General features: G+C 42.1%; 1 protein-coding gene across 1 annotated transcript in view; it reads right to left on the bottom strand.

Annotated features, from left to right (window-relative positions):
• The window catches only part of PKHD1 (PKHD1 ciliary IPT domain containing fibrocystin/polyductin), a 448,252-nt gene that overhangs the window by 384,610 nt on the left and 40,238 nt on the right, over positions 1 to 23,404 (bottom strand). The window contains exons 22-31 of the mRNA XM_052647828.1: positions 22,468 to 22,595; positions 19,508 to 19,692; positions 18,481 to 18,603; positions 17,318 to 17,423; positions 15,208 to 15,480; positions 12,687 to 12,817; positions 10,200 to 10,335; positions 5,796 to 5,991; positions 5,039 to 5,106; positions 1,128 to 2,723 (exon numbers count right to left, since the gene is read on the bottom strand). Of these exons, the coding sequence (XP_052503788.1) occupies positions 1,128 to 2,723; positions 5,039 to 5,106; positions 5,796 to 5,991; positions 10,200 to 10,335; positions 12,687 to 12,817; positions 15,208 to 15,480; positions 17,318 to 17,423; positions 18,481 to 18,603; positions 19,508 to 19,692; positions 22,468 to 22,595 (2,942 nt within the window). The remainder of the gene's footprint in view (positions 1 to 1,127; positions 2,724 to 5,038; positions 5,107 to 5,795; positions 5,992 to 10,199; positions 10,336 to 12,686; positions 12,818 to 15,207; positions 15,481 to 17,317; positions 17,424 to 18,480; positions 18,604 to 19,507; positions 19,693 to 22,467; positions 22,596 to 23,404) is intronic.

Genomic DNA, 23,404 nt, shown 5'->3' with positions numbered 1-23,404 from the left:
GGTACTTACACAGCCACCTGACCAAGTTTTTTCCAGGGTACATTCTTACCCCTGCTCTCTTGCCTAAAAGTCATGGATTCTTAAAGAGTTGAAAGGGGAACTAGGGAGGAAAAACCAGCCCCAACCTTTTATCAAATAAGAATGCTGAGGCTTAAAAAAGTTACCCAGCTAAGATAGTAACAGACTTAGAAACAAGTCCCAATCCCTATAGTATCTCACCCAGCTGAGGTCGGACACATTTGTTCCAAAAAATGGATTGGTACTCCCTCAGTCTAAGACCCTGCTCCATGACTTCTAAACTTTATGCATCACAATCACGTTTGAACTATCTTAAGTGTGTTTATGTGCTAAGTCACTTCAGTTGTGTCTGATTATTTACAACCCCATGGACTGACCAGGCTCCTCTGTCCATGGGGTTCTCCAGGCAAAAATACTGGAGTGGGTTGCCATGCCTCTTCCAGGGGCTCTTCCCCACCCAGGGATGGAACCCACATCTCTTATGTCTCCTGCACTGGCAGGTGGGTTCTTTACCACTAGCACCACCTGGGAAGCCCCATCTTAAGTGTAAGAAGACATTAAGGGAAGAGAAACCCAAACCTTCACTGTAAGAAAAGGCAAAGCACACTGCAGTATATCTAAAAGGAGAGAAAGTTCAACCAATGCCGTTGTACTGCACAATTGGCCTGTTGTTGATGGAGTATGAATTCATCTGTGAAATAGTACGAAATGATAAAAATTAATCATATTTAATACATTTAAAACAATTCAAATTGGCAAATAGGTCTTAAAATAGATGAAGGCATTTATGCTCTACTTAAATGATCAAATTATGAGCTCTTACAAATGGTATTATTTAATTTAAAACACAAATTAAAGTGGGTTAATGCATCAAATTAAAAGACAATCAAACACTTAGAGAATACACACAATCTCTTCAACAAAAAAAAAAGCCTCATAACTGGAGCATGACAAAGTTTTAGGAGGAAGCTGGGACTGTAAGAGGCCAACCAGCTTCTCTCTTCTTCTGTTGTTCAAACTGATGCTGATTTCCTACCTTGTAGAGTGCTGAGAGGAGCTGTTAATTCACTTACATAAAGAAAGCTCTCTGCCTCATCTGTCTGACTTACCAAAATTCTCGGTCACTGCTGTAATGGTCACTCTGGAAGTGAACACCAGGACGGACGAGGCCCACCCTCTCATGCGGTCGTAACCTCTGACTTGGTACTCCCCGGTTGGAAGAGATGGGACCACACAGTGGAGAAGGGTATGGTTGCCAGAGACACCCACACAAGGGGACATCCCAATAAAAATGTCTACATTTGCAGCTCCTGAGATCCGGGCTACCGAAAAGGTTAAAACATCATCAGTCTGAGAAACAGAGAGCAATTCAGGAGTGAAGGCGCTGGTGTAACCAATGACACCCATCTGATAGGAAGCTCCGTCTACCTCTATGCCCAGGGCAGCAGAGCCATTCCCTGCAGGAATAGCACATTGGATGAGCTCAGAGCCGAGGCTCACGGTCAGGCAGGCCTGCTGACCAATGTAGACTAACGTGGAGTTCAGTCCCTTCAGGGCTGTGCCCACCAAGGTCAAGAGGCTTCCACCATGGAGGCTGACATTCTTGGGGAAATAATGAAACACTTGAGGCCAAACATGGAAGTGTCTGGAAAAGTTACCAGAACAGGCATACCCATATCTTGCATGTAAAACAGATAGGTAGTGAGGACCAGGGGACAAGTCACTTATCCAGCATGCCACGTGGCTTGCATTATGGAAAGTCACAGTGCAAGCAAGACGATCATCCACAAACACCACTGGCTCATCAGCCGTGATACCTAACCTCTGGCCCCTAACCAGCACTGTCGTCAGAGACCCACTGATGTTTGTGGTCCAATCATCCATGATAGGAGTTGTCTCTTCACACAAGAAAAGAGTACAATTCCCCTGACACATGCTGGGAAGTCCATTCACCAGGACAGTGACATTCAGGGTGAAGGAAGCACCAGGCAAGGGATCACCCACGGGGGTAATCCGGCAGAGGACTGTCTGGTCCCCCAAACTCAAAATCACACAGGTAAAGGGACCCGAGAGGTCAACCTCCACTGACCCCCTGCTGGAGCGGAGAGCCAAGCCCCTCACTGTGAGAACAGTCCCTCCACAAGTGGACCCGCGTGTTGGGAAAACGGCGGTTATCTGAGGCATCACCACCCACTGCTGGGGCACCGCAGACATGTCAGCAAACCCCATCTGCCTCTGGTGGACTTGGAGAGGATACAGGCCGGCCTCCAAAGTGTCAAGAGGAAAAGCACACCCAGCCAGGCTCAAGTTGCTCCCGGGAGACGGGGTCTGGAGATCACAGCTCAAGTTACCCAGAAGGACCACTGAGTCGGAGAGATTTCGTCCCTCCACGTAGAGCCTCAGGCTGTGATTCGCGACTTCTCCTCGCGTGACGGTGACCACTGGTGTTGCTGCCGCTTCATACATGAAGGTGAAGCCCTTCCCCACCAGGCGAGGCGAAGGTCGGTGGGGGAAGGGCTTGCTGCCAGCCCAGACCTCCACAGGGACTGGGGCGCTCAGCGGCAGGCGGGCTGGCGGCGGGGTCTCACACCAGACGCTGGTCTCTGTTGAGTTCACAATGTCACAGGACCGACTGCCCACCAGCACCCAAAGCAAAGCTCGGTCCCTGCTGAACCCTCTTCCTGAGATGCTGAGGATGGTTCCACCTGAAGCACAAATATTGAGAAAAAAACTGAGAAGCAGGTATTTCAGAACTAGGAACTCAACAGCAGCTGTGTGAGCCCCAGCACAACTAAGTGACAGGTGGGGTAAGTGTTAGTGAAATTCTTTCGCCTCATCCCACCAGTGTTAAATGTATGACCATTTTGGCAGGAGTCAGATGGGATGAAATTCACACGGCAGTAAAACAACACAAATTATTCTATAAGAAGAATGTTTATAAAATTTAAGACAAAATATATTTTCAAGTATATTTATAGATCCTAGACAACTTCGACACTAATGAAAAATCAAATTTCTTGACGTGCTCTCATCATCTGCTGTATTGTCATACATGCTATTCTACATTAGTCTATATATTACTATGTAGAAAGAGTATATGTATAATTCATATACACATGTATACAACATATACATTAATCAAAAATCAAAAATCTAGTCTTCTTATCATCTGTTGTATTAACTGCCCTATTATTCCCTATTATTCTCTGTATTATTATGCAGAGTATATGTATATTGTTCTATATATGACCAAACTGACAGCATATTAAAAAGCAGAGACATTACTTTGCCAACAAAGTTCTGTCTAGTCAAAGCTATGGTTTTGTCAGTAGTCATGTATGCATGTGAGAATCGGACCAAAAAGAAAGCTGAGCACCAGTTCAAGTTGATGGATTTCAACTGTGGTGTTAGAGAAGATTTTTGAGAGTCTCTTGGGCTGCAAGGAGATCAAACCACTCAATCCTAAAGGAAATCAGTCCTGAATATTCATTGGAAGGACTAATGCTGAAGCTGAAACCCCAATACTTTGGCCCCCTGATACGAAGAACTGACTCACTGGAAAAGACCCTGATGCTGAGAAAGATTGAAGGCAGGAGGAGAAGGGGATGACAGAGGATGAGATGGTTGGATGGCATCACCGACTCGATGGACATGAGTTTGAGCAAGCTCTGGGAGTTGGTGATGGACAGGGAAGCCTGGCGTGCTGAAGTTCATGGTGTCGCAGAGTTGGACACAGCTGAGCAATTGAACTGATATTCAACTAACACACTGATGAAAAATTAAATTTGTTGAATTCTTCTATTTATCTTCTATATTAGTCTATGTAATGTTTCAGTAATCCGTATATTGTATAGTCATATGTGTATTTGTATGTCACATATCAAGAGCCACTGAAGCATGCTTGTGATTTTGCTGCTCTAGTCATATTGTCTCACTTTCTAGTTGAGGGCCAATCAAACTCTCGCCACAGAACAGGGGTGCGAGCCATGTACCCCTTATCATCACCAAATCAGCGGTAAAGTAAAGCAGCTTTTAAAAGGATTGTACTATGTTCAAAAAGGATAATGTACCTACTATAGAATGCAGGGAACACTTTGAGACTCTGTAACGGCCTACATGGGAAAAGAATCTAGAAAAGAATGGATATATGTATATATATTCACTTTACTGTATACCTGAAACTAACACAACATTGTAAATCAACTACACTTCAATAAGAAAATTCTAATGAACAATGTGCTATTTCATACGCCGTCGCAACGATTATCACATGCAAATACATAGCTTTCTTTTTTTTTTTTTCTGAAGATAAATAGTTTTCTATATTTCTCTATTTGTCCAGTCCTGACATCTCCCATATTGGCATTTGTGTGTTTTTTTTTTTTTAATTAGTGAGGTATAGTTGCTTTACACTGTTGTGTTAGTTTCTGCTGAACAACAAAGTGAATCAGCTATTCGTATAAATACGTCCCCTCTCTCTTGGAGCTCCCTTCCACCCACTCCTTCCCATCCATCTCCTGACTCTGTCTGGTCCTTCATCCGCATCCCAGAGCAAGTAAAGACATCAGAGACTCATGTTTCCTCTCCTTGCATAAGCAGTATCGAAATGCTAACTCAGGAAGCTCTTCACTTGTTCTCTGTATTGTTTTCAGTTGAACTGTAGTTGGCCTACAACATCATGCTCATTTCCACTCATTTCTGGTGTATAGCAAAGCGATTTGGTGATATGTACTCAAGATGTGCCACTTTTTAGATACTTCAGCCTCTTTCCATTAAAAAAAAAAAGAAAACTAGACTCATCTATTTTTCATAAAATTTCTTTAATTTTCTGAACTCACTGGGCTAAAGAATCCTGAGTTTCACACACTCCAAAGTAGACCACTCAGCTCCCAGGGCAGGGCAAACTGCCTCTCCCTGCAGCCCCATCTCTAGCCTCACTAATTTATTAATCCAGGAAATCTGAATAGCCAGCGAGTAGACTTGCAGAATAAATGAAACCAGTCAGGCCAGAGCCACTCACCCACAAGGGACCCACAGCGAGGCTGGATGCTGAAGACTTCTGTGATGTACTGGATGTGAAGATCCACCCTACAGAAAATGAGGAGATGGTCATCAAATAATTGAAAGTCAGGAGAAAAGAAGGCACAAAACAGCAGAGATGTGTATATTAGAGAAGAAAAGAGAAATGGGGCTGTGACAGAAAGCCTATGAGACCAGCACTGCCCACCAGAGAAAGAGGGAAATAGTGTAGAAAAGAATCTGTGGGGGATGCTTTCCTGCACGGGCATCCGGTGGGCACATCAGTCTCCCTGAGTTTAGCTACTCTCTGGAATGAAGTGAGGGAACTTCTGGAGAAATGCTGGGCAGAGGGACTTTAGGGTGAACAGGACTGAGAAGCTTGTGCAGTAATTGACAGCATTTATTCAAAGCCCAAGATACAGTCTAATTAAAGGTCTTAGTGAAAGCAGTCTCTTATTAAGCACAGATTCTTCCTCCTGACACAGAGGTGCCCATCCCACCCCAGCCCAACCAAGAGACATGACATCTTAGCTCCAGAAAGTTCTCTTTTCCCCAACTAGTACGCCAAAAGTTGGACTTGAGAGTAAACTGTCCTGTAAGATCTCTAAGATTTGTTCAAATTTTAGGATTCTAGTGTGTTTATCTCTTAACTTCAGAGGGAGAAGAAAAAAATAATGACCTAACTCAAAGCTAGAATTCTTCAGCTGAATCATTAGACCATCAGGAGAGCTATAATGAATGGCAGGAGTCCACCTCACCCTTGTGCGTGAATGTGGACTCCATTGATGGAGACTGAGATTCCATGGAGCCCGGCAGGCAGCGGGGGGAGCACCACCTCCAGGCCCTGAGCTGTCTGTGCTTGGACCCAAGCCCTGGTGTCCCCAATGCGGACTTCAGCATCCAGATCTGTGTGGTTCACTGGCAGCACCATTCCAATGGAAAGGATCTCACCTCCTGTGTTGAAGAAAATCCATTAGCCCCTGTGAAGTGGATTAATGCTTCAATCACGTATTCAATTCTAAAACTATCTTTCTGGATTAAACACGTGGTCAGTACTGTGCATAATACTTTAATCAAGAGTTTTAATGTCAACCTAATTTTTTTTCATGAAACTTACAACTCTTTTAATGGAGCTACAGCCTATAACCTCAAGGGCACAGAAAGCAAAATTGTCAGAATGATTATACTCAAGAAGCACTAGTTCATCTCAGTGTCGAGGCAAATCAAGTAGTTATGATGGTCTTCATAACCAGAAAGTAACACCTCGTGACCTCTTTTTTAGCCTCCACTTCTCTGAAGATGAAAATCTAAAACTCTGTCTCCAGTATGCACTGAGCCCCATAGCAACGCATATAGGCATTCAGTCATTCACAGGGAAGCCTGGCACGCTGCGGTCCATGGGGCTGCAAAGAGTCGGACACAACTGAGTGACTGAACAACAACAATTCACAATTATGGAGTCCTTTCACCTATACTATCCCATTTGACCCTCACACTGGCCTGATAACAGTATTCGGACAGTTAGCAGGACCAGCACTTTGCTTTTGAGGAAACCAAGGCTCAGAAGTCTAGGTCTCAGAGATGATTAATGGAAATGTGAGGGCCTGAGCCCAGTCTTGTAAATATCTCAATGCCTTTTTAGTTTATTAGCAACTCTACTAAAATGCCATGTATATTATGAGCATTCATTGTACATGAATAAAATGAATACACTTCATTTTATCTCAAACACTTCTTGAGTATAAAGAAGGATATGTCACAGAGGCATAAAATAAGTTAAATATGGCCCTTGCCCTCAAAGAACCTCCAAAGTTAATAAAAATAGGTGCCGAAAAAGCTTCAGAACAAGACAAGCCATAAAGAGGGGTAAATTAAGCATGGCATTGTTCAAATCAGAGCCACTGTCTGAATATCAAGAAAGGCCCTGCGGGCAAGATGGTGCCTGAAATTCAATTTGAAAGATAAATCCCAATAAGGACTGATAGAGAGTCAAGGATTTATAATTTGATTCTAAAAACTTCAGTTTTACCCAAAGCTTTGCCTTTTATAGCAATTTCTCATTTAATCACCCAGTGACTTGGAAAGAAGGAAAGAGAAGGGGTGACTTCCTGGAATTCCAGGTACATGTGGACACAGGTAAGGACTGTATGGAAAGAGGCCAAGTTAAAGATGGTTCTGCGGCTGAAGAAAGCTAACTTCATTTTCTTCCCTGTTCCACATCCTCTTTACTTCTTCCTGTCTTCCCAACCTCATTTCTACTGTCAGGTCTGAAGCCTCAGTGTAGTGAGTACAAAAATTTCAGGGTTGACTGGGAAGACATGATCACAAGGTGGCCGGAGCACAGAATAAGATATATAGAGATGGTGCTTTGACAGGTTCCATAGGTGGGGAAATCTGCCAGCTGGAGACTTTCCAGAAGCATCAATCAGAGACTGCCACCCAGAAGAGGAGGAGGGCAAAGAACTCCTAGGGGAGAAAGAGATCAGAGAGGCAGCTTCTATGCCCCTCACATAATGAGTCACTCAGCATCCCAGTGGGTAGTTTCTGGGTCAGAGAGCTTTGCAGGGTGGTAACGGCTCTGAGTCCTCCAGGTTGATCTGATCTATGGCTATCAGATGTTAAATTCGTTTTTGTAGGGTGTGTAAAGCAGATAGGCTCTAAAAGGTTAAATAAATATGCTTGTGGGCGGTGCAGGGGTGGGGGCGGTGCTTCCTTGGTAGCTCAGATGGTAAAGTGTCTGCCTGCAATGGGGGAGACCTGGGTTCCATCCCAGAATCGGGAAGACCCCCTGGAGAAGGAAATGGCAACCCACTCCAATACTCTTGCATGGAAAATTCCATGGACGGAGTAGCCTAGTAGGCTACAGTCCATGGGATCACAAAGAGTCAGACACGACTGAGTGACTTCTTTCTTTCTTTCTTTAAAACAACTGGGTGTGAAAGAATTTGAATTTGGCACTGGCGGAGTTTTCAGCTGATGGATCCCAGCCTGCTTAAAGGAGGAAGTCACATGGGGCCAGTGTACAGAGGTCATCTTTGACCCATTTATTCCACATACAGTGTCTGGCAGAATAATGGTGTTCACTTCGACAAAGCATTTATTGAGTGTTTACTCCATGTTAGTTCCTGGGTGGGCTAGGTACTGTTACCTACTCTATCTCCATTTTTGCCAATTGCCTTGAAAGGATTATTCCCACCTAACAACTGGAGACACTAAAGATAGAGAAAGTTAAGGGAGTGGTCCAATAGCTAAGACTCCATGCTCCCAATTCAGGCAGCCGAGGTTTAATCCCTGGTCAGGGAACTAGATCCTGCACGCCGTAACTAAGAGTTCTCATGCCATAACAAAGATCCAAGATCCTGAGTGCCACAACTAAGAACAAATAAACAAATATTTAAAATAAAGATGCCAGTACCCTTTTCATTTTAAAAAAAAAAAAAGGCAAAAAATTGTAAGTAACTTGCCCAGGGAGTAGTTTAGTTGGGATTCATTCACATCTAGCGCTGATGACAAAAACCGCACTAATGGTCCCTCACATCAAACTCTTTCTCCTCCCTCCCCTGCTCCTCTTTTTTCTCTGATTTCTTCTTGATGCTGTTGTCATCATCAGCATCAGCATCTTCTTGATGGAGATATGTATTAATACCCTCCAACTTTCAAAACAGACTTTCCCAGTAGGGTACCCCTCACTTGGGGTTTTATAACATGTTCTTCTTTATTCTGCCTGTAGAAAGATCTCAATGCAAGTGGAAATCCTGCAAATAATGCATCATGTTGTATATATCAATAACATGAACTCCTTGGGCTCTTGGTCAATTGTCAAGCTAATATGAGATGCCTTTGAGGCACTGATGCAATGTATTTATTCTTTTCATTATAGGTGGGAAATTTTATTAAAAGCCAAAATCACTGAAATCTGAATAGAACACAGGGCTCCCTCCTCCCTTTTCTACTTCGTTGGGAAGAATCTATACCACTAAGGAATTTTACACACTTTGGTCGCCTCAGGCAGCAAATTCTTCTTCTGCACTATCTGAGCTGAATAATATTGAGAAGCTAAAGGACACCTCCTTTATTTATGTACTCTTGAGCAATGGAAAATGAAAATACTACCAGAAGGATGGAGTCCAGGCTGTTTCTTGGGAAATTTGATGGTCTTGTATAATAAACTCTTAGACACGTCTGCCATAAACTCTGTCGTCTGGCATCCAATTAACCAAAACACCACGCTACCCACTACTCTTCCAAATCTATACAGACATAATAAATTGTCATAGTTCCATCCTGTTGTATCACCTAAAGCATCAAAGACTAAGTCATTTAATGCAGTTGGAATGTTAAAGAATTCATTTTTTCTATACATGTTTCTCAAGGAACAAGTTCATCAGAATATACTATTCTCTAATCATATCAAATAACTGCTACAATAGGAACTGCTGCCCCAAATGCTTTTTTATAGTAAACTATAAGTGGCTGGGTGCTTAGAATCTGCAACCAGGCGGCTTGAGTTCAAATCCCTGCTCTAGTACTTATTACAAGTAACATCTTAGACAAGTTACTTATTCTCTCTGTCCCTTAGTTTCCTAATCTGTAAACTGAGGCTAATAATTCTATCAATTAATGACAAAGATTAATTCTAATTATATGTCTGTGCTATTATTATTGGCACATGATAGGTGCAATAAACATTTACTGAATTTTTACCATTGAATTCCCATTTTCAAGATAGAAATGGTTCTCAATTTTACAGAGAGAAAAGTATACATAAGGGGATTTATTTAATGATGGATAAGATGAGAAAGAGCTTCCCAAGTGGCTCAGTGATAAGAATCTGCCTGCCAGTGCAGGAGATGTGGGTTCAATCCCTGAGCCAGGAAGATCCCCAAGAGGAGAAAATGGCAACCCACTCCAGTATCCTTGCTTAGAAAATCCCATGGACAGAGGAGCCTGGTGGGCTACAGTCCATGGGGTTACAAAGAGTCGGACAGAACTTAGCAACTGAGCACACAAAGATGAGAAAATCAGTCTCCAGGTTTTCAGAAAAATAACTTCCATCCAAAATATAATACTACATTCATTAAAAATTAATAAGGCCATTGCTTGCCTTTCTTATAGGATCAGTGGTCTAGAATGAAAATCTCCTCCAGGATGAGGTATTTTACCTGCTATGCCGCTTCCGTTTCTGCTGAGAGACACGATTACTGGATTTAAAGAGGACACATATGTAAACGCCATGGCAAGAACCACAGAACGGCCCCCCAAGATAACAGTCACATTCACAGTAGGTCCATCTTCCCCCTGAAAATTGATTTTTAAAATCAAAACTCTGCAAATAAGACTGACATGAGTGAAGTCCATATAGAATTAGTTTAAAAGATTAATTTCAAGAAAATTGTTTTTAAAGAATATAATTGCTGCTTTCAAGTCTCTTTCTCTCTCTTTCTCTCACACACACAGTGACTAGTACTTAGAATAGGTAAGGTAAGTGCCATATCTAACAGATTAAAGAGTAAATAAGAGTGATTTGCAATTAACACATCAATTGGTTCTGAAAAAAAAAAGAGCAATTTCAAATAAACATCTATATCTTGCTAAACTATCCATCAAGTATGAGCATACGTTCAGACATTTAAGTACTCAGAAAACTTCCCTCCCACATTTTCTGTCTTGGACTATTTATTACAGATATGACCTCAAAAAGTAAACAATAACCAAAAAGGAGAAAGAAATTCCAAGAAACAGTGAATCTATTCAGGAGAGCAATCAAGGGAAACACTAGGATGAAATCTGTAAAATAAATCTGGAAATCACCAAGTTAAATTGAAGCAGAAGAGAAAGCATCAAGAAAAAAGAGCAACTGATATAAATAATTTTTTTTAAATACAGAGTATTTTTATTACAAGGAAGACATGTAAAAAAAACTTTAAGAAAAAAACAAACTATAAAAAATATATATTGCCTGATTCTACCATTATCATTTAAATAGTTTAATAATGTAAATATGGTTTATTGATTTAACCAAAAAATGGTTCTGTAACTATAATCAAAGGAATTGAAAGTAGTTGTTTCAGAAAGGGGGACTTGAAGAATGGGGAAGTGAGATAGGAAAGAGAGCGATTGTTTTATCATTTTCTTTTGAACTTCGCATGCATTGCTTGGTTCAAATTTAAAAGTTGATTTTCCTATATTTATTCTCTCTAGTGAAAGAAATTCAATCAGTAAAAATTTTACCCATTAAAATGGTCAATATACACTAAAGTGCTGTTACTCAATGTTGGCCAAGGGATCAGAAAGCAGGCACCCATGTGACGATGAGAACATTAATTTAAAAAGAGTTTCAGACAACCGGATACCTGTATCAAAAGCTTTATATGTCTGTGTTTTTATATTGGCACATGGTGAATACACAATAAATACAGGAAACTTTGGAAATTATCTAAATGTCCAATAGCAAGAAATGAATCACAATATAAGCATATGTTAGAACTGCATGCAGTTTATATACAAAAGCTAATATTTCATAATATTTGAATATTATGAGATGAGATTAAAAATACGAGACCAAAGATCAAAGATTATTCTGAACTATCTCTTCTTTCAGAGATCTTTACTGTTTGGCAGACAGCCTTCTTTGAGGATCACGGATGTGCTAGGAATGTTGATGGCACTGAAGTGAACTCTGAATAGGAGGTTCAAGCTCTGCTGTGAGCATGACACTCTCCCACAGCAGTAGGCAAGGGCCTGGACCCAAACCTCTTGTGCCATCTATGAGACCGAACCAACTGAAGAGGAATGAGAGAGCCAAGGGACTTGCTTCTAAGGGAACAGGGAAGCAGTAGGGAGTAACTAGGATTAACTAAGTTATTTATTTCATAGGAACCAGACATCCCAGGGCTGAGTAGTGGCTCAGACAGTAAAGAATCAGACTATAGTGCAAGAGACCTGCATTCAGTCCCAGGGTTGAGAAGGTCCCCTGGAGAAAAGAAGGGCTTCCCAGGTGGCGCTAGTCATAGAGAAGCTGCCTGCCAAGCAGGAGACCCAGGTTCGATCCCTGGGTCAGACAGATGCCCTGGGGGAGGGTAGGCAACCCACTCCAGTATTTTTGCCAGGAGAATCTCATAGACAGAAGAGCCTGGTGGGTTACAATCCATAGGGTTGCAAAGAGTCAGACATGACTGAAGTAACTTAGCACACATACATGCAGACATTCTAGAATATTCCAAGTTTCACCAGTCCCATCCATGGCAGAAAACAAAATTGCTGATGAAAACTAAGCTGTTTGCTTGAGAAAGAAGCAAAATTATAAGATATATGTCTTGCAAACCAACACTCAGAATGTACACTAGATTAATATATTTACTCAGTGGCACTAATATTCATTAAGAGTGTGGACTGGGACAGTCTGGTCATTTTCTTTTAAAAGATATTAACTGATGCTAATTACAAGCCACACTGGTGGGGTCAGCTTCCCACTTCATAGCAGAAGTGCGTCCATGTAAGCAATACAAGTAAACATGCTCTCATGATGAGAAGATCATGTCAGTTAACTTAGTTCTAAGAAATGATCCACTGAGAACCTTACACATAATTAACTGCATGTTAATAATGGTCATCTACCCAGAAAGGAGATGTCAAAAGATTCCACTTACTTTGGATGGAACTTTGCACTGGATTCTTCGTGAGTTGCTTGTAGTGGCATTAATGATGCAAGACTGGGATCCAAATAACACCAGGTTAACGTTATCCAAACCAGAGCCTCGGACGGTGGCCCAGAGACCTCCTGCAAAGAAGCAACACTTTCAGATGGGACACACAGCTGTGCTAGTCGACAACCCATACGAGAAACAGGTGAAAGAAAAACATGAAGCTGCATAGTCAAAACACAAGGCACGTTCAAAATGCAGAAAGAGACTGGAGTTAAAGATATAAACTACTAAATAAGGTGGGAGAGACAGTGACTAGAGGGCAGAGAAAAGGAGATATTCGAGAATAGGACATAGGGATACAACACAATCATGGAACAGAGAAATAAAGTAAATGGTTTTTGAAAACTCTTTCTGCTCAAGATTTTTAAACATCATCCCTGTCAATTCTATAAAACTTAAACTCTTTTCGCAAGAAAAGAGTACAAGAGAGGAAGTTTAAAGTGGTAGAAGGAACAGGGTCCCAGAGGCAGGGCCACAGACTGCTCTGCCACTTACAGAAGGTCATTTGCACAACTGCCCCTGAATTCACTGCTCTCGTCTCCTTCATCTTCTTCTTTTTTTTTTAATTTTTGGCCATACTGCATGGCTTGCAGGTCTTAAGCTCCCCAACCAGGGACTAAATCCATGCTCTCTGCAGCAAAAGTGCAGATTCCTAACCACCAGATTACCAGCGAATTCCCATTCCCTCATCTTTAAATGACAGCCTTAGCCTTTCCAGCTTTGTGATATGGTACCACACCAACAAGGTTCTGGTTTCCATGATGATACAGAAGTGACTGTCATCAGCACCTGGCGTCATCAGGACTTCTGCGCTGACCGCTGAGGAGCAACTATAGCAATCATGGTGTCAATACGAGGAGGGATGGCACCAGTCACACTGATATCCCATCTGGAGGGCAGCCCTTGATCCACCTGATGGACAAGAAGTCCGTTTCTCGTGGATGAGCAATGACTCTGGTCTGCCATCTCTTCAGAAAGGGATACAGGAGAGGCAGTAAAGCCACCAAATGGAGATACATCAGAGTGAGGAGATGGCACATGTGTCAGGGAGAGAAAGGAAACTTATACAACCTGATGGAGACCTTTCAGTAGCATGTGACTGACTGGAATATTACCCTGAAGTTACAGATATAAACATGCCCTGAAGATTCAGGGCATGACCACAATAGACTTCTAAGGTAAAGAATAACACTGAAGAAGAGCCAACATACAATAGCAACATAAAAGATACAATATCTGGAAACAATCTTGATGAGAACAATTCAAGAATATGAAGAAACTTGAAGAAAGCTTTGAAATGCTGCTGATGAATCTAACAGATAGGTTAAAACTTAAATAAGAAAACTAAAGTAAATGTACGGAAAGTGAACATCATAAGATGGCATATCTTTCTTGGTTAAACCAAAGCACCAGCGCAATTATGATAAAAATACTAAAAAGATTTTTTTAATTAAAATTAAACAAGCTGATTTTAAAATTCAATGAAAAATAAATGCCAATAGCCAGAAAACAAAAGTCCAAAAATGAAAGTAAAGGGATTTTCAGCTGGACATTTAAAATATCTTATAAAACAGCTCTATCTGGAGAGATCAGGACGGCAGAGTAGAAGGATACACAAACATCAAAGATACACCTACATGTGGAGCAGAGCTCACTGCTAACAACCTGAAGGCTGACAGAAAGGCTCTTCTACAACCAAGGCTGTAAGAAAGATCTACACCAAGTCGGGTGGCAAGGGAGGAAAAGCAATCAAGTCATGATCCCCATAGGGGACAGAAGAATAGGGGAATGTCACAGGCTCGGGGACACTTCCAGGGGACTAAGAGGTTCAAGCCACATACTGGGTACCCCAACCCTAGGTTCAACACCAGAAAGAGGAGTCCTGAACAGTGTCCCCCTCAAAATTCATGGGCTGAAGTCCTAGCCACTTGCACTTTTCATCAGGAAGCCTTGAGCAGATCACTCTTCTCTTAGAACACTATTATATCATCTGAAAAATGAGGATATTAATTCCATCTTTCAGGCAACTGTTAGCATTTAGGGTGTACAACTGCCTAGAAGAGGTGCTCAGTAAATGATACCAGGCCCATCCTCATCATTATAAGGAAACCAAGTCCCATAGGGTATATGAAATATCTAAGGTCACACTTCTGACTTTGACAGGCACATGTCCCAAATCCCCACCTAGTGTCATTTCCACTTGATCAGATTGTCCCAGTGACTTAATGATTGACCCCGTGATGCCTGACACCATCAACCAAACTATGGTATTTTATGTGGCAAGTGACTTCATTTAAGGGCTCAAACGTCCATTACTCATTAGAAGAAATGCTGATGGTGGAAAACAAAAAGCTGTGAACCACAGTGGATACGGAATTTATTACATGGCAAGACTAGATTCCTGCAGGTTGGCAAGAACGAAGGTCTCAGAGCATCGGATGCAATGCGGGTCCCCACAGATTACCAATGTCTGCAGCTCGGGAAGGCTCCACAGCGTCCAGTCTCGGTTCCACATTTAGGAAGAGGCCTCCTCCACTGGCATTGATGGCAAGACCAGAGGGTCTCACCAACATCAAGATCTGATGCACTCCAACAGGCAGCATGCTTGTCTGACACACCACGTTTGTTTGGTTCGAGAAAATAACTTTGCAACTTGTTTTGTTTACTGTAACCTGCAGGGCCTCGTAGTCACCAGAGAAACTAGTTCCAGTAATATAAACCAGTAGGCCAATGGCATCTTAAAAGAAGAAAGAAATCATCTCTCAGCAATATCACTCCATTTATGAGAACTCTGTCAAATATCCATTCCCGCTCACCTTCCTCTCTCAAAATTCAAGGAATTGAATGCTGACTCATATATTGGAATCTGTGTTTATTTTAATAGCCTAGAGCCCTCCACTTAAATTTTCTTAAACTGGGAATGACAAATCACTAATCAGTTAAAAAATGGGGAAAAACGAAAGAATATTTTGAAACAAGGGACAAAGAATATACAACATTTTAAGTCATCAAAAACCTACCATTTCAAATCATGACCATTTCATTTAGATTAGCTAAAAATTGCCCTTTTGTTGTGCCACTCAACATCCACCCCATGAGCTGATGTACCCTCTATTCAGCCATCACCAGGGACATACCCTCCAACAAATCTCTCTGATCCTAAAGTTCACACACAGAAATAGTAACCCCACACCCCGCACACACTCATGCAAAAGAGATAAACCCACATTTATGGTCATCAAAGGGGAAAGGTTGTGGGAGGGATAAATTAGGAGTTTGGGAGTAACAGTTACATACTACTATATAGGAAATGGATAAACCACCAAGCACCTGCTGCATAGTACAGGGAACTATACTCAATATTTTGTAATATCTATAAGGGAAAAGAACCTGGAAAAGACTACATATATATATACATGGAAACCTGCTTTTTGAATGTTGGCTTAAAACTCAACATTCAAGAAACTAAGATCATAGCATCTGGTCCCACCACTTCATGGCAAACAGATGGGGAAACAATGGAAACAGTGACAGAGCTTATGTTCTTGGGCTCTAAAATCACTGCAGATGGTGATTGCAGCCATGAAATTAAAAGATGCTTGCTCCTTGGAAGAAAAGCTATGACAAACCTAGACAGCATATTAAAAGGCAGAGATATCACTTTGCCAACAAAGGTCTGTCTAGTCAAAGCTATGGTTTTTTCGGTAGTCATGTGTGGATGTGAGAATTGGACTATAAAGAAAGCTAAGCATCAAAGAATTGATGCTTTTGAACTCTGGTGTTGGAGAAGACTCTTGAGAGTCCCTTGGACTGCAAGGAGATCAAACCAGTTAATCCTAAAGGAAATCAATACTGAATATTCATTGGAAGGACCGATGCTGAAGCTGAAACTCCAATACTGTGGCCACCTGATGAGAAGAACTGACTCATTGGAAAAAGACCCTGATGCTGGGAAAGACTGAAGGCAGGAGGAGAAGGGGACGACAGATTATGAGATGGTTGTATGGCATCACTGACTGGATATGAGTTTGAGCAAGCTCTGTGAGATGGTGAAAGACAGGGAAGTCTGGTGTGCTACAGTCCATGGAGTCACAAAGAGTCAGACACAACTGAACAACAACAAATATACACACATATATGGGGCTTCCCAGGTGGCTCAGTGGTAAAGAATGCACCTGCCAATGCAGGAGACATGGGCTTGATCCCTGGGTTGGGAAGATCACCTGGAAAGGCGCTTCCCTAGTGACTCAGAGAGTAAAGAATTCGCCTGCAATGTGGGATACCTGGGTTTGATCCCTGGGTTGGGAAGATCCCCTGGAGTGGAACATGGCAACCCACTCCAGTATTCTTGCCTGGAGAATCCCATGGACAGAGGAGCCTGATGGTTTTCAGTCCATGGGGTCACAAAGAGTCAGACACAAGTGAGCGACTTCAGTTTCCGTTTATAGGTATATATACTTATAAAACTGAATTGCTGAGCAGTACACCTGAAACTAACATTACATTGCAAATCAACTACACTGCAATCAAAAAATAAAGTTGATGCCCATTTCAATGTCAAGTACACGTCATACCGAGGGCATACCACACAGAGTAGACCTGGGGAGTTGACCCTTCAAGGTACTGGAAGGCACAGGAACCTGAACAATAAGCTGGTATGTCATTCACTCGCACGACCACCTAGAAAAAGGCAAAAGCATTAAAAGCAGATGTACACATTTCATATGCTCAAGGGTATTCCTAAAGGACTTGAGAAATTTGCCCAAACTGAAATGTGTTAGTGATTCACCTATTCTCTATTTTTCCCTTCTATTTTCCAATAATAGACCCTCAGTTGTAAAGCATGACTCAACATGTTAGGCTATTTCTAAATGATGGTTAATATGCAGAAACCTAATATTTTTACAATTAGATAGGCTCAGTCTGGAGTAAATTCCCTCTCACATAGAAGTAAATTCAAACTGTGCAAGGACTTTTTATCACCTTATATTTTTTAACTTAAGACCTACTGCCTGTGAAAAGCCCTATCTTTGCTGGTAAATGCCAATATAACTGAAGATTATAGTGGGTTTGGACATTTGGGTTGGGGTCTTTTTTGTCCTAGAATGGGAATAAATTATATATCTTTCCCTCTCACTGGGACTAAGGTTAATCTAATAGAACTCTACAATACTTGTAGATGAAAGTGGTGAAAAAGATAAGACTCTCAGTCTTTACCTATAAAATAAGGATTAAAAACACACTACATTTATGATAGCGTTTGCTTATGGAGGGGAGGGATCATACATCAAATGTTACCAATTGTTAATTCTTGTTTGGGTACCCAGGTATTGGTTATATAATTCTTATAGATTTTGCATCTTAAAACTGTCTCGAAAGCACATGACTTATAAGAGGGGAAAGTGCAAAAGACGTTTTAAAGAGAAAAGGAAGTGACTCAGCCCATTTACTTTCCAAGGCCACTGTGAGGAGGTATAAAAAGTATGTAGCTAGAGATTCTCTGTTTTGGGTACCATAAGAGCATCAGTAATTATAACAACTGGATGTTGTGTTTACAAAGCACTTGTATTTTCAGAGTACTCTCCATGCCCTGTGAAAATAGAAAGAGCACAGCCACGGCTGTCTCTGTTTTACAGATTAGAAAACTGACCCTTGGGATTGGCCCACATCACAAATAAGGAGGGGCTGCCGTAGACTTGAAGCCAGTACTTCACTTTGGGGGCCCATCTGCTCTCACCTGCGTGTATCGGTTGGCAGTGACCAACATGTCTCCAAATATGGGTCCAAGGAAGACGCCACCATCATATACCACACGTGTGATCACAGCAGGGTTCACTCCGGTGAGGTTTTCATTAGATACCTAAGATGGTCACATTTCTGGTGAATCCTGCCATGGAACAGAAGTCTAATCTTGCTTGAAACAAATGACAAAGGATGTTTTCACATTCATTCGCAATAATCAGATAGCTAGAGAGTGAAAACAGAGGGACACCGGGCTTGAAATCTAGAAGCCTAACAGTAAGTAGCGGTGAATGAAAGCCCCAGTAGACTAGAAGAATATTTATTTGCAAGTAGAGTTACCAAAAAATGCATACTATGTTGATCTCTCAAGTCTTGCAAGAGATTTTTGTTCCCATGTGCTTTTTGATTTTACAAGTCTACAATCCAAAATACTAAAATAAAATGTCAGGAAACAAGTGCCATGAGATGACTTCCATCCTTCCTCCATCTCCACCCAACAAGGATTCTGTTTGAGAACCAGATGACCCACAATACCAAATAACAAGAATAAAATTTCATCTAGGATTTCACTTCATAAAACCAAATGCTAGATGATCATTAGATTATTTTTTAAAACCCTAAATATGCAAGAGCATCTGGTTTTGTCATTATCCAAAGACAGCAAATCCGTTCCTAAACTTCCTTCTGCTCTGCCATCTGCCTCCATGATAATCTAAGTCAATCACATCTGCTTAAATTATCCAATAACAGATGTAGAATTATTGTATGGTGGACACTGACCAACAATTTCTTTACCTACATCAAGTTAGAAAAGGCAGCCTTATGTTTAAATTGCTTTATCAGGAATATGAGATACAAAACATACCTTGAAAAGTTTCAGAAAGATCATTGAGCTCTTTTACTTGAGTATTCCAACAAAATTCACAAATCATGACAGTTTTCATTCATATAATTCTGATTTTTTTTCACCAAATTGTTTCAGAGCACCAAATCCATAAAGCCAAAAGAGATACCATACATACCTTGATGAAGTTGGGCAAGTCCCCAACCTGGCTGGACCAGGAGAAGGTCCACACATGTTCATAGCAAGACTTTAGATCCTCCGTCACAGTGAAGTCACTAACATTGAGGTATCTGGATGTGAAGTCATCAGCGCTGGTTTGTAAGAGCTTCTGGAGGTGACTGGCTGAGATGTGCACAGGGACACCTGTGGGAGAAGATCATGATACCAAAAATGTGCTTATTTTAGTCGCTAAGTTGTGTCCAACTCTTTTGCAACCCCATTGACTGTACCCTGTCAGGTCCCTCTTTCCATGGAATTTCCCAAGCAAGAATCCTGGAGTGGGTTGCCATTTCCTTCAACAGGAGATTTTCTCAACCCAGGGATCAAACCCCCATCTCCTGCATTGGCAGGCGGATTCTTTACTGCTGAGCTACCAGGGAAGTGCAATATAGAAAATACAGGAAACTAATTACTCCACCTTATAGCATCTTATCTCATCATCAAGACAGCAGAATACAGGTTAAAATGCCTTCATGTACGCAGAGACCCTCAGGTTCAAGATGTGGCTTCAAGAGAACCCTCAGTCCAGTTACGCAATGTTTAAGGCAAGCATAAGTAGGTGCTCACTTTTTATATCACGATTCCTTTAATCAGCATCATAAGCAGAGAACACAATCACATCAGACAAAACTATCTCAACTGTCAACTCAAAATGTGAATTCCAGACACTGGTGAGTCCTGAAAGTCTAATTAAATACTGAGTTTTTCCCGGAAAAAAAGTGTAGCTGGCCCTGTGAATAGGGGAAAGTTGGCCACCTTCCACAAGGAGTGGGGAAGGCATAAAGCAGCTGACACCTGTAAAAACAGAGCCAACCAAGCTGAGGAATGTTGGCACTGAACTCTGATTTCTCTATTAGAATTTCTTTTAAGCCCAACCACCTGCTTCCCCATCGCACATCCCTGCAGAGAAATAACTGCACTCTGGGCTTATGTTTGAACACTGTTTCACGCTTTATCTGAAGTTTCCATTTCATTAGCTACCACATTGAGGTGGGTCATCTGGATAACCTAATGCCTCCTTAAGAAATGAAGAAAATGAAACCCAATGTGATTCAACAGCTCACCAACCAAGTGAAAGGGGTTTTGATTAAAACCCAGATTGCCTTGACCAACTCAAGAGATTTCCTCTTGAATCCCACACTGCCCTGGAGTGTTAATGAAATACCACTGCATTTCCAAAATGCAAACAAAACTCATCTTTTTAAAAAAAGATTGTCCTAGGCAATGGCAGCCCACTCCAGTACTCTTGCCTGGAAAATCCCATGGATGGAGGAGCCTGGTGGGCTCCAGTCCATGGGGTTGCTAATAGTCGGACATGACTGAGCGACTTCACTTTCACTTTTCACTTTCATGCATTTGGAGAAGGAAATGGCAACCCACTCCAATGTTCCTGCCTAGAGAATCCCAGGAATGGTGGAGCCTGATGGGCTGCCATCTATGGGGTCACACAGAGTCAGACACGACTGAAGCGACTTAGCAGCAGTAGCAGTATATGAATACATCATTTAAAGGCCATTTCAAATGGCCAGGTGAAGGCTGGCTTATCCCCCAGTTAATGTGAAGAGCATCAGCAAGAGAACATGATGGCAGGGAAAAAAAAAAATCTCTCAACAGGTATTCGGCAGCTCTCTCATTGTGAGAAGGGAAAGAGCACAGTGGCAGAGCTCCAGCGCACTCACTCACCCACTTATCAGATTCCAATAGCCTCAGGGCCATCTACTTTTCCTAAGCTGTCCTACTAAAGGAAAAACTCCATTCCTCCAGCCAAGGATGGACTCCTTTGCAAGTCCAGCATCTTTCTTCTTGGGAGGGTAGAAGATTTTTGAATCACTTGCCAACTTTTAGACAACCACTCTTGCATTCTCCTGAGCCCCCAACTTCCCCTATGTTGTTACCAAATAAATAATATATTATAATCACCTCTAACCCTGTCCTTGATGAGATGTATATACATTGACAGTTGAAGATTTAAAACATTTATATCCTCATTGCAGTTGAAAGCTCCTTCTACATTTAATATGGTTTCTCAGTTCAGTTCAGTCGCTCAGTCATGTCTGACTCTTTGCGACCCCATGGATACAGTTTGTAAAATGCTTGATATCATGTGGGGTCACTTTAGAGTTTGATTTAGAAAGGCAGTGGCTACCATGGATCTTGGTCTATGAAATTCTAGAGAAGACGACTGAACTCTTTGAGAGGCAAACACTCAAGTTCATATCTGGACCCTGCTTCAGCTATTTGTATGAGCTTCGGGCAAACCTGAGTAGAGTGAGCTGAATGGTGGCCCTCAAAAAGATACATCCTAATTCTTGGAAACTATGGATGTTATATCATAGAGCAATGGATGTGATTAAGGATCTTGAGAAGAGGGAATCATCCCGGATTATCCAGGTGGGCCATAAATGCAATCCTATTTATCCTTATAACAGAGAGACAGAGGGAGTTTGGAGACAGCAGAGAAAGAGACCGTGTGACCAGGAGGCAGGGGTTGGAATGATGCACCTGCAGCAAGGGATGCCAACAGCCACCAGAAGCTCATAGAGGCAGAAAACAGATCCTCCCCTAGACCCTAGGAGGAAGCGTGGCCCTGCCAACAACTTGATTTTGCACTTTGGCCTCCAAAACTCTAAGAGAATACATTTCAGTCATTTTAAGCCACGAAGCTTGTATAATTTGTTATGACAGCCGTAGGAAGCTAATCCACTCAGTTTCCTCATCTGTAAAACTGAAAGACTGGGATCATATTGACAAGGATATCCCACCCAGATCTTTAATTTTAGGAAAGTCATTCTCAGACACTGGAAAATTAACAAAGTATGCTAACTGTAAGACTGTCACCCTATCAGCAGGATGTTGTTCGCCTGGGGATGCCACTGAAATCTTCAACAAGAAATGCTGCACCCGCTATGGCCCCTTTACCAGGAATCGCTGTGTTAGAAAGTTGGATGCAAAAGTGTCCTCCTAAAGGTGGGCTTGTCCTCTGTAGTCTCCGTGTTGTCACCTGGACCAACCCGGATCCTTCCTCTGCTCCTTCAGTGGGCACAGCGCTGCGACATGTCAGAAACAAAGCATTAACCACAAGGACCCTCCAGCAGCTGCTCCAGACAGAGCACAGCTCCATCTCAAGGACCACACAGCCTCCCACGTTTCCAGACCATGAACACAAGCTCCAGAATAATCCCTCTCCCATCACAGCAGAGAAAATGAAAGGTAAATATGAGGGGTCTCTAAGGGTGTTCCACTCTCCCCCTCTACTGATCCTGGGCGAACACAGAGGCAGAGTGAAGAGTGATGAGTGTAGCCTCCGCTGCTCTGGTGCTGATGCAGAGTGGAAGGAGAAGCCTGTGCTCTCTGACTGTATCTTCACAGTCAGATGAAAGCTCACCCTGATCCACAGACCCTCTGCGCTCAGTATCCCCGGCAGAAACAGGCCGCTCCATCTAGCAGAGTCCTTATCCAGCACCTGTGTGCACACCGCATACCTAACCCTGCTTTCCGTACAGTAAGTGGGTCAAATAAATCATGACATACCACGCAGTAGACTACTATCAGCCATTAAAAAGCATGCTTAATGAAATGGGGAAAGGTTCCATTCATACCAGTAGGTGAAAAGGGCATGTTGCAAATACAGTGTCTTATCTGTTATACCAACTTGAAGTTTAAAAAGCAAATAGGTATAATTAGTTAGTCACGCAGTCGTGTCCGACTCTTTGTGACCTCATGGACAGTAGCCGGCCAGACTCCCCTGTCCTTGGAATTCTCCAGGTAAGAATACTGGAGTAGGTTGCCATTCCCTTCTCCAGGGGATCTTCCCGACCCAGGGATCGAACCTGGGTCTCTTGCATTGCAGGTGGAT

The sequence above is a fragment of the Budorcas taxicolor genome, chromosome 11, assembly GCF_023091745.1.
Source record: "Budorcas taxicolor isolate Tak-1 chromosome 11, Takin1.1, whole genome shotgun sequence".
In the NCBI taxonomy this organism is placed as follows: domain Eukaryota; kingdom Metazoa; phylum Chordata; class Mammalia; order Artiodactyla; family Bovidae; genus Budorcas; species Budorcas taxicolor.
This window is presented reverse-complemented; position numbering and strand designations above follow the sequence as displayed.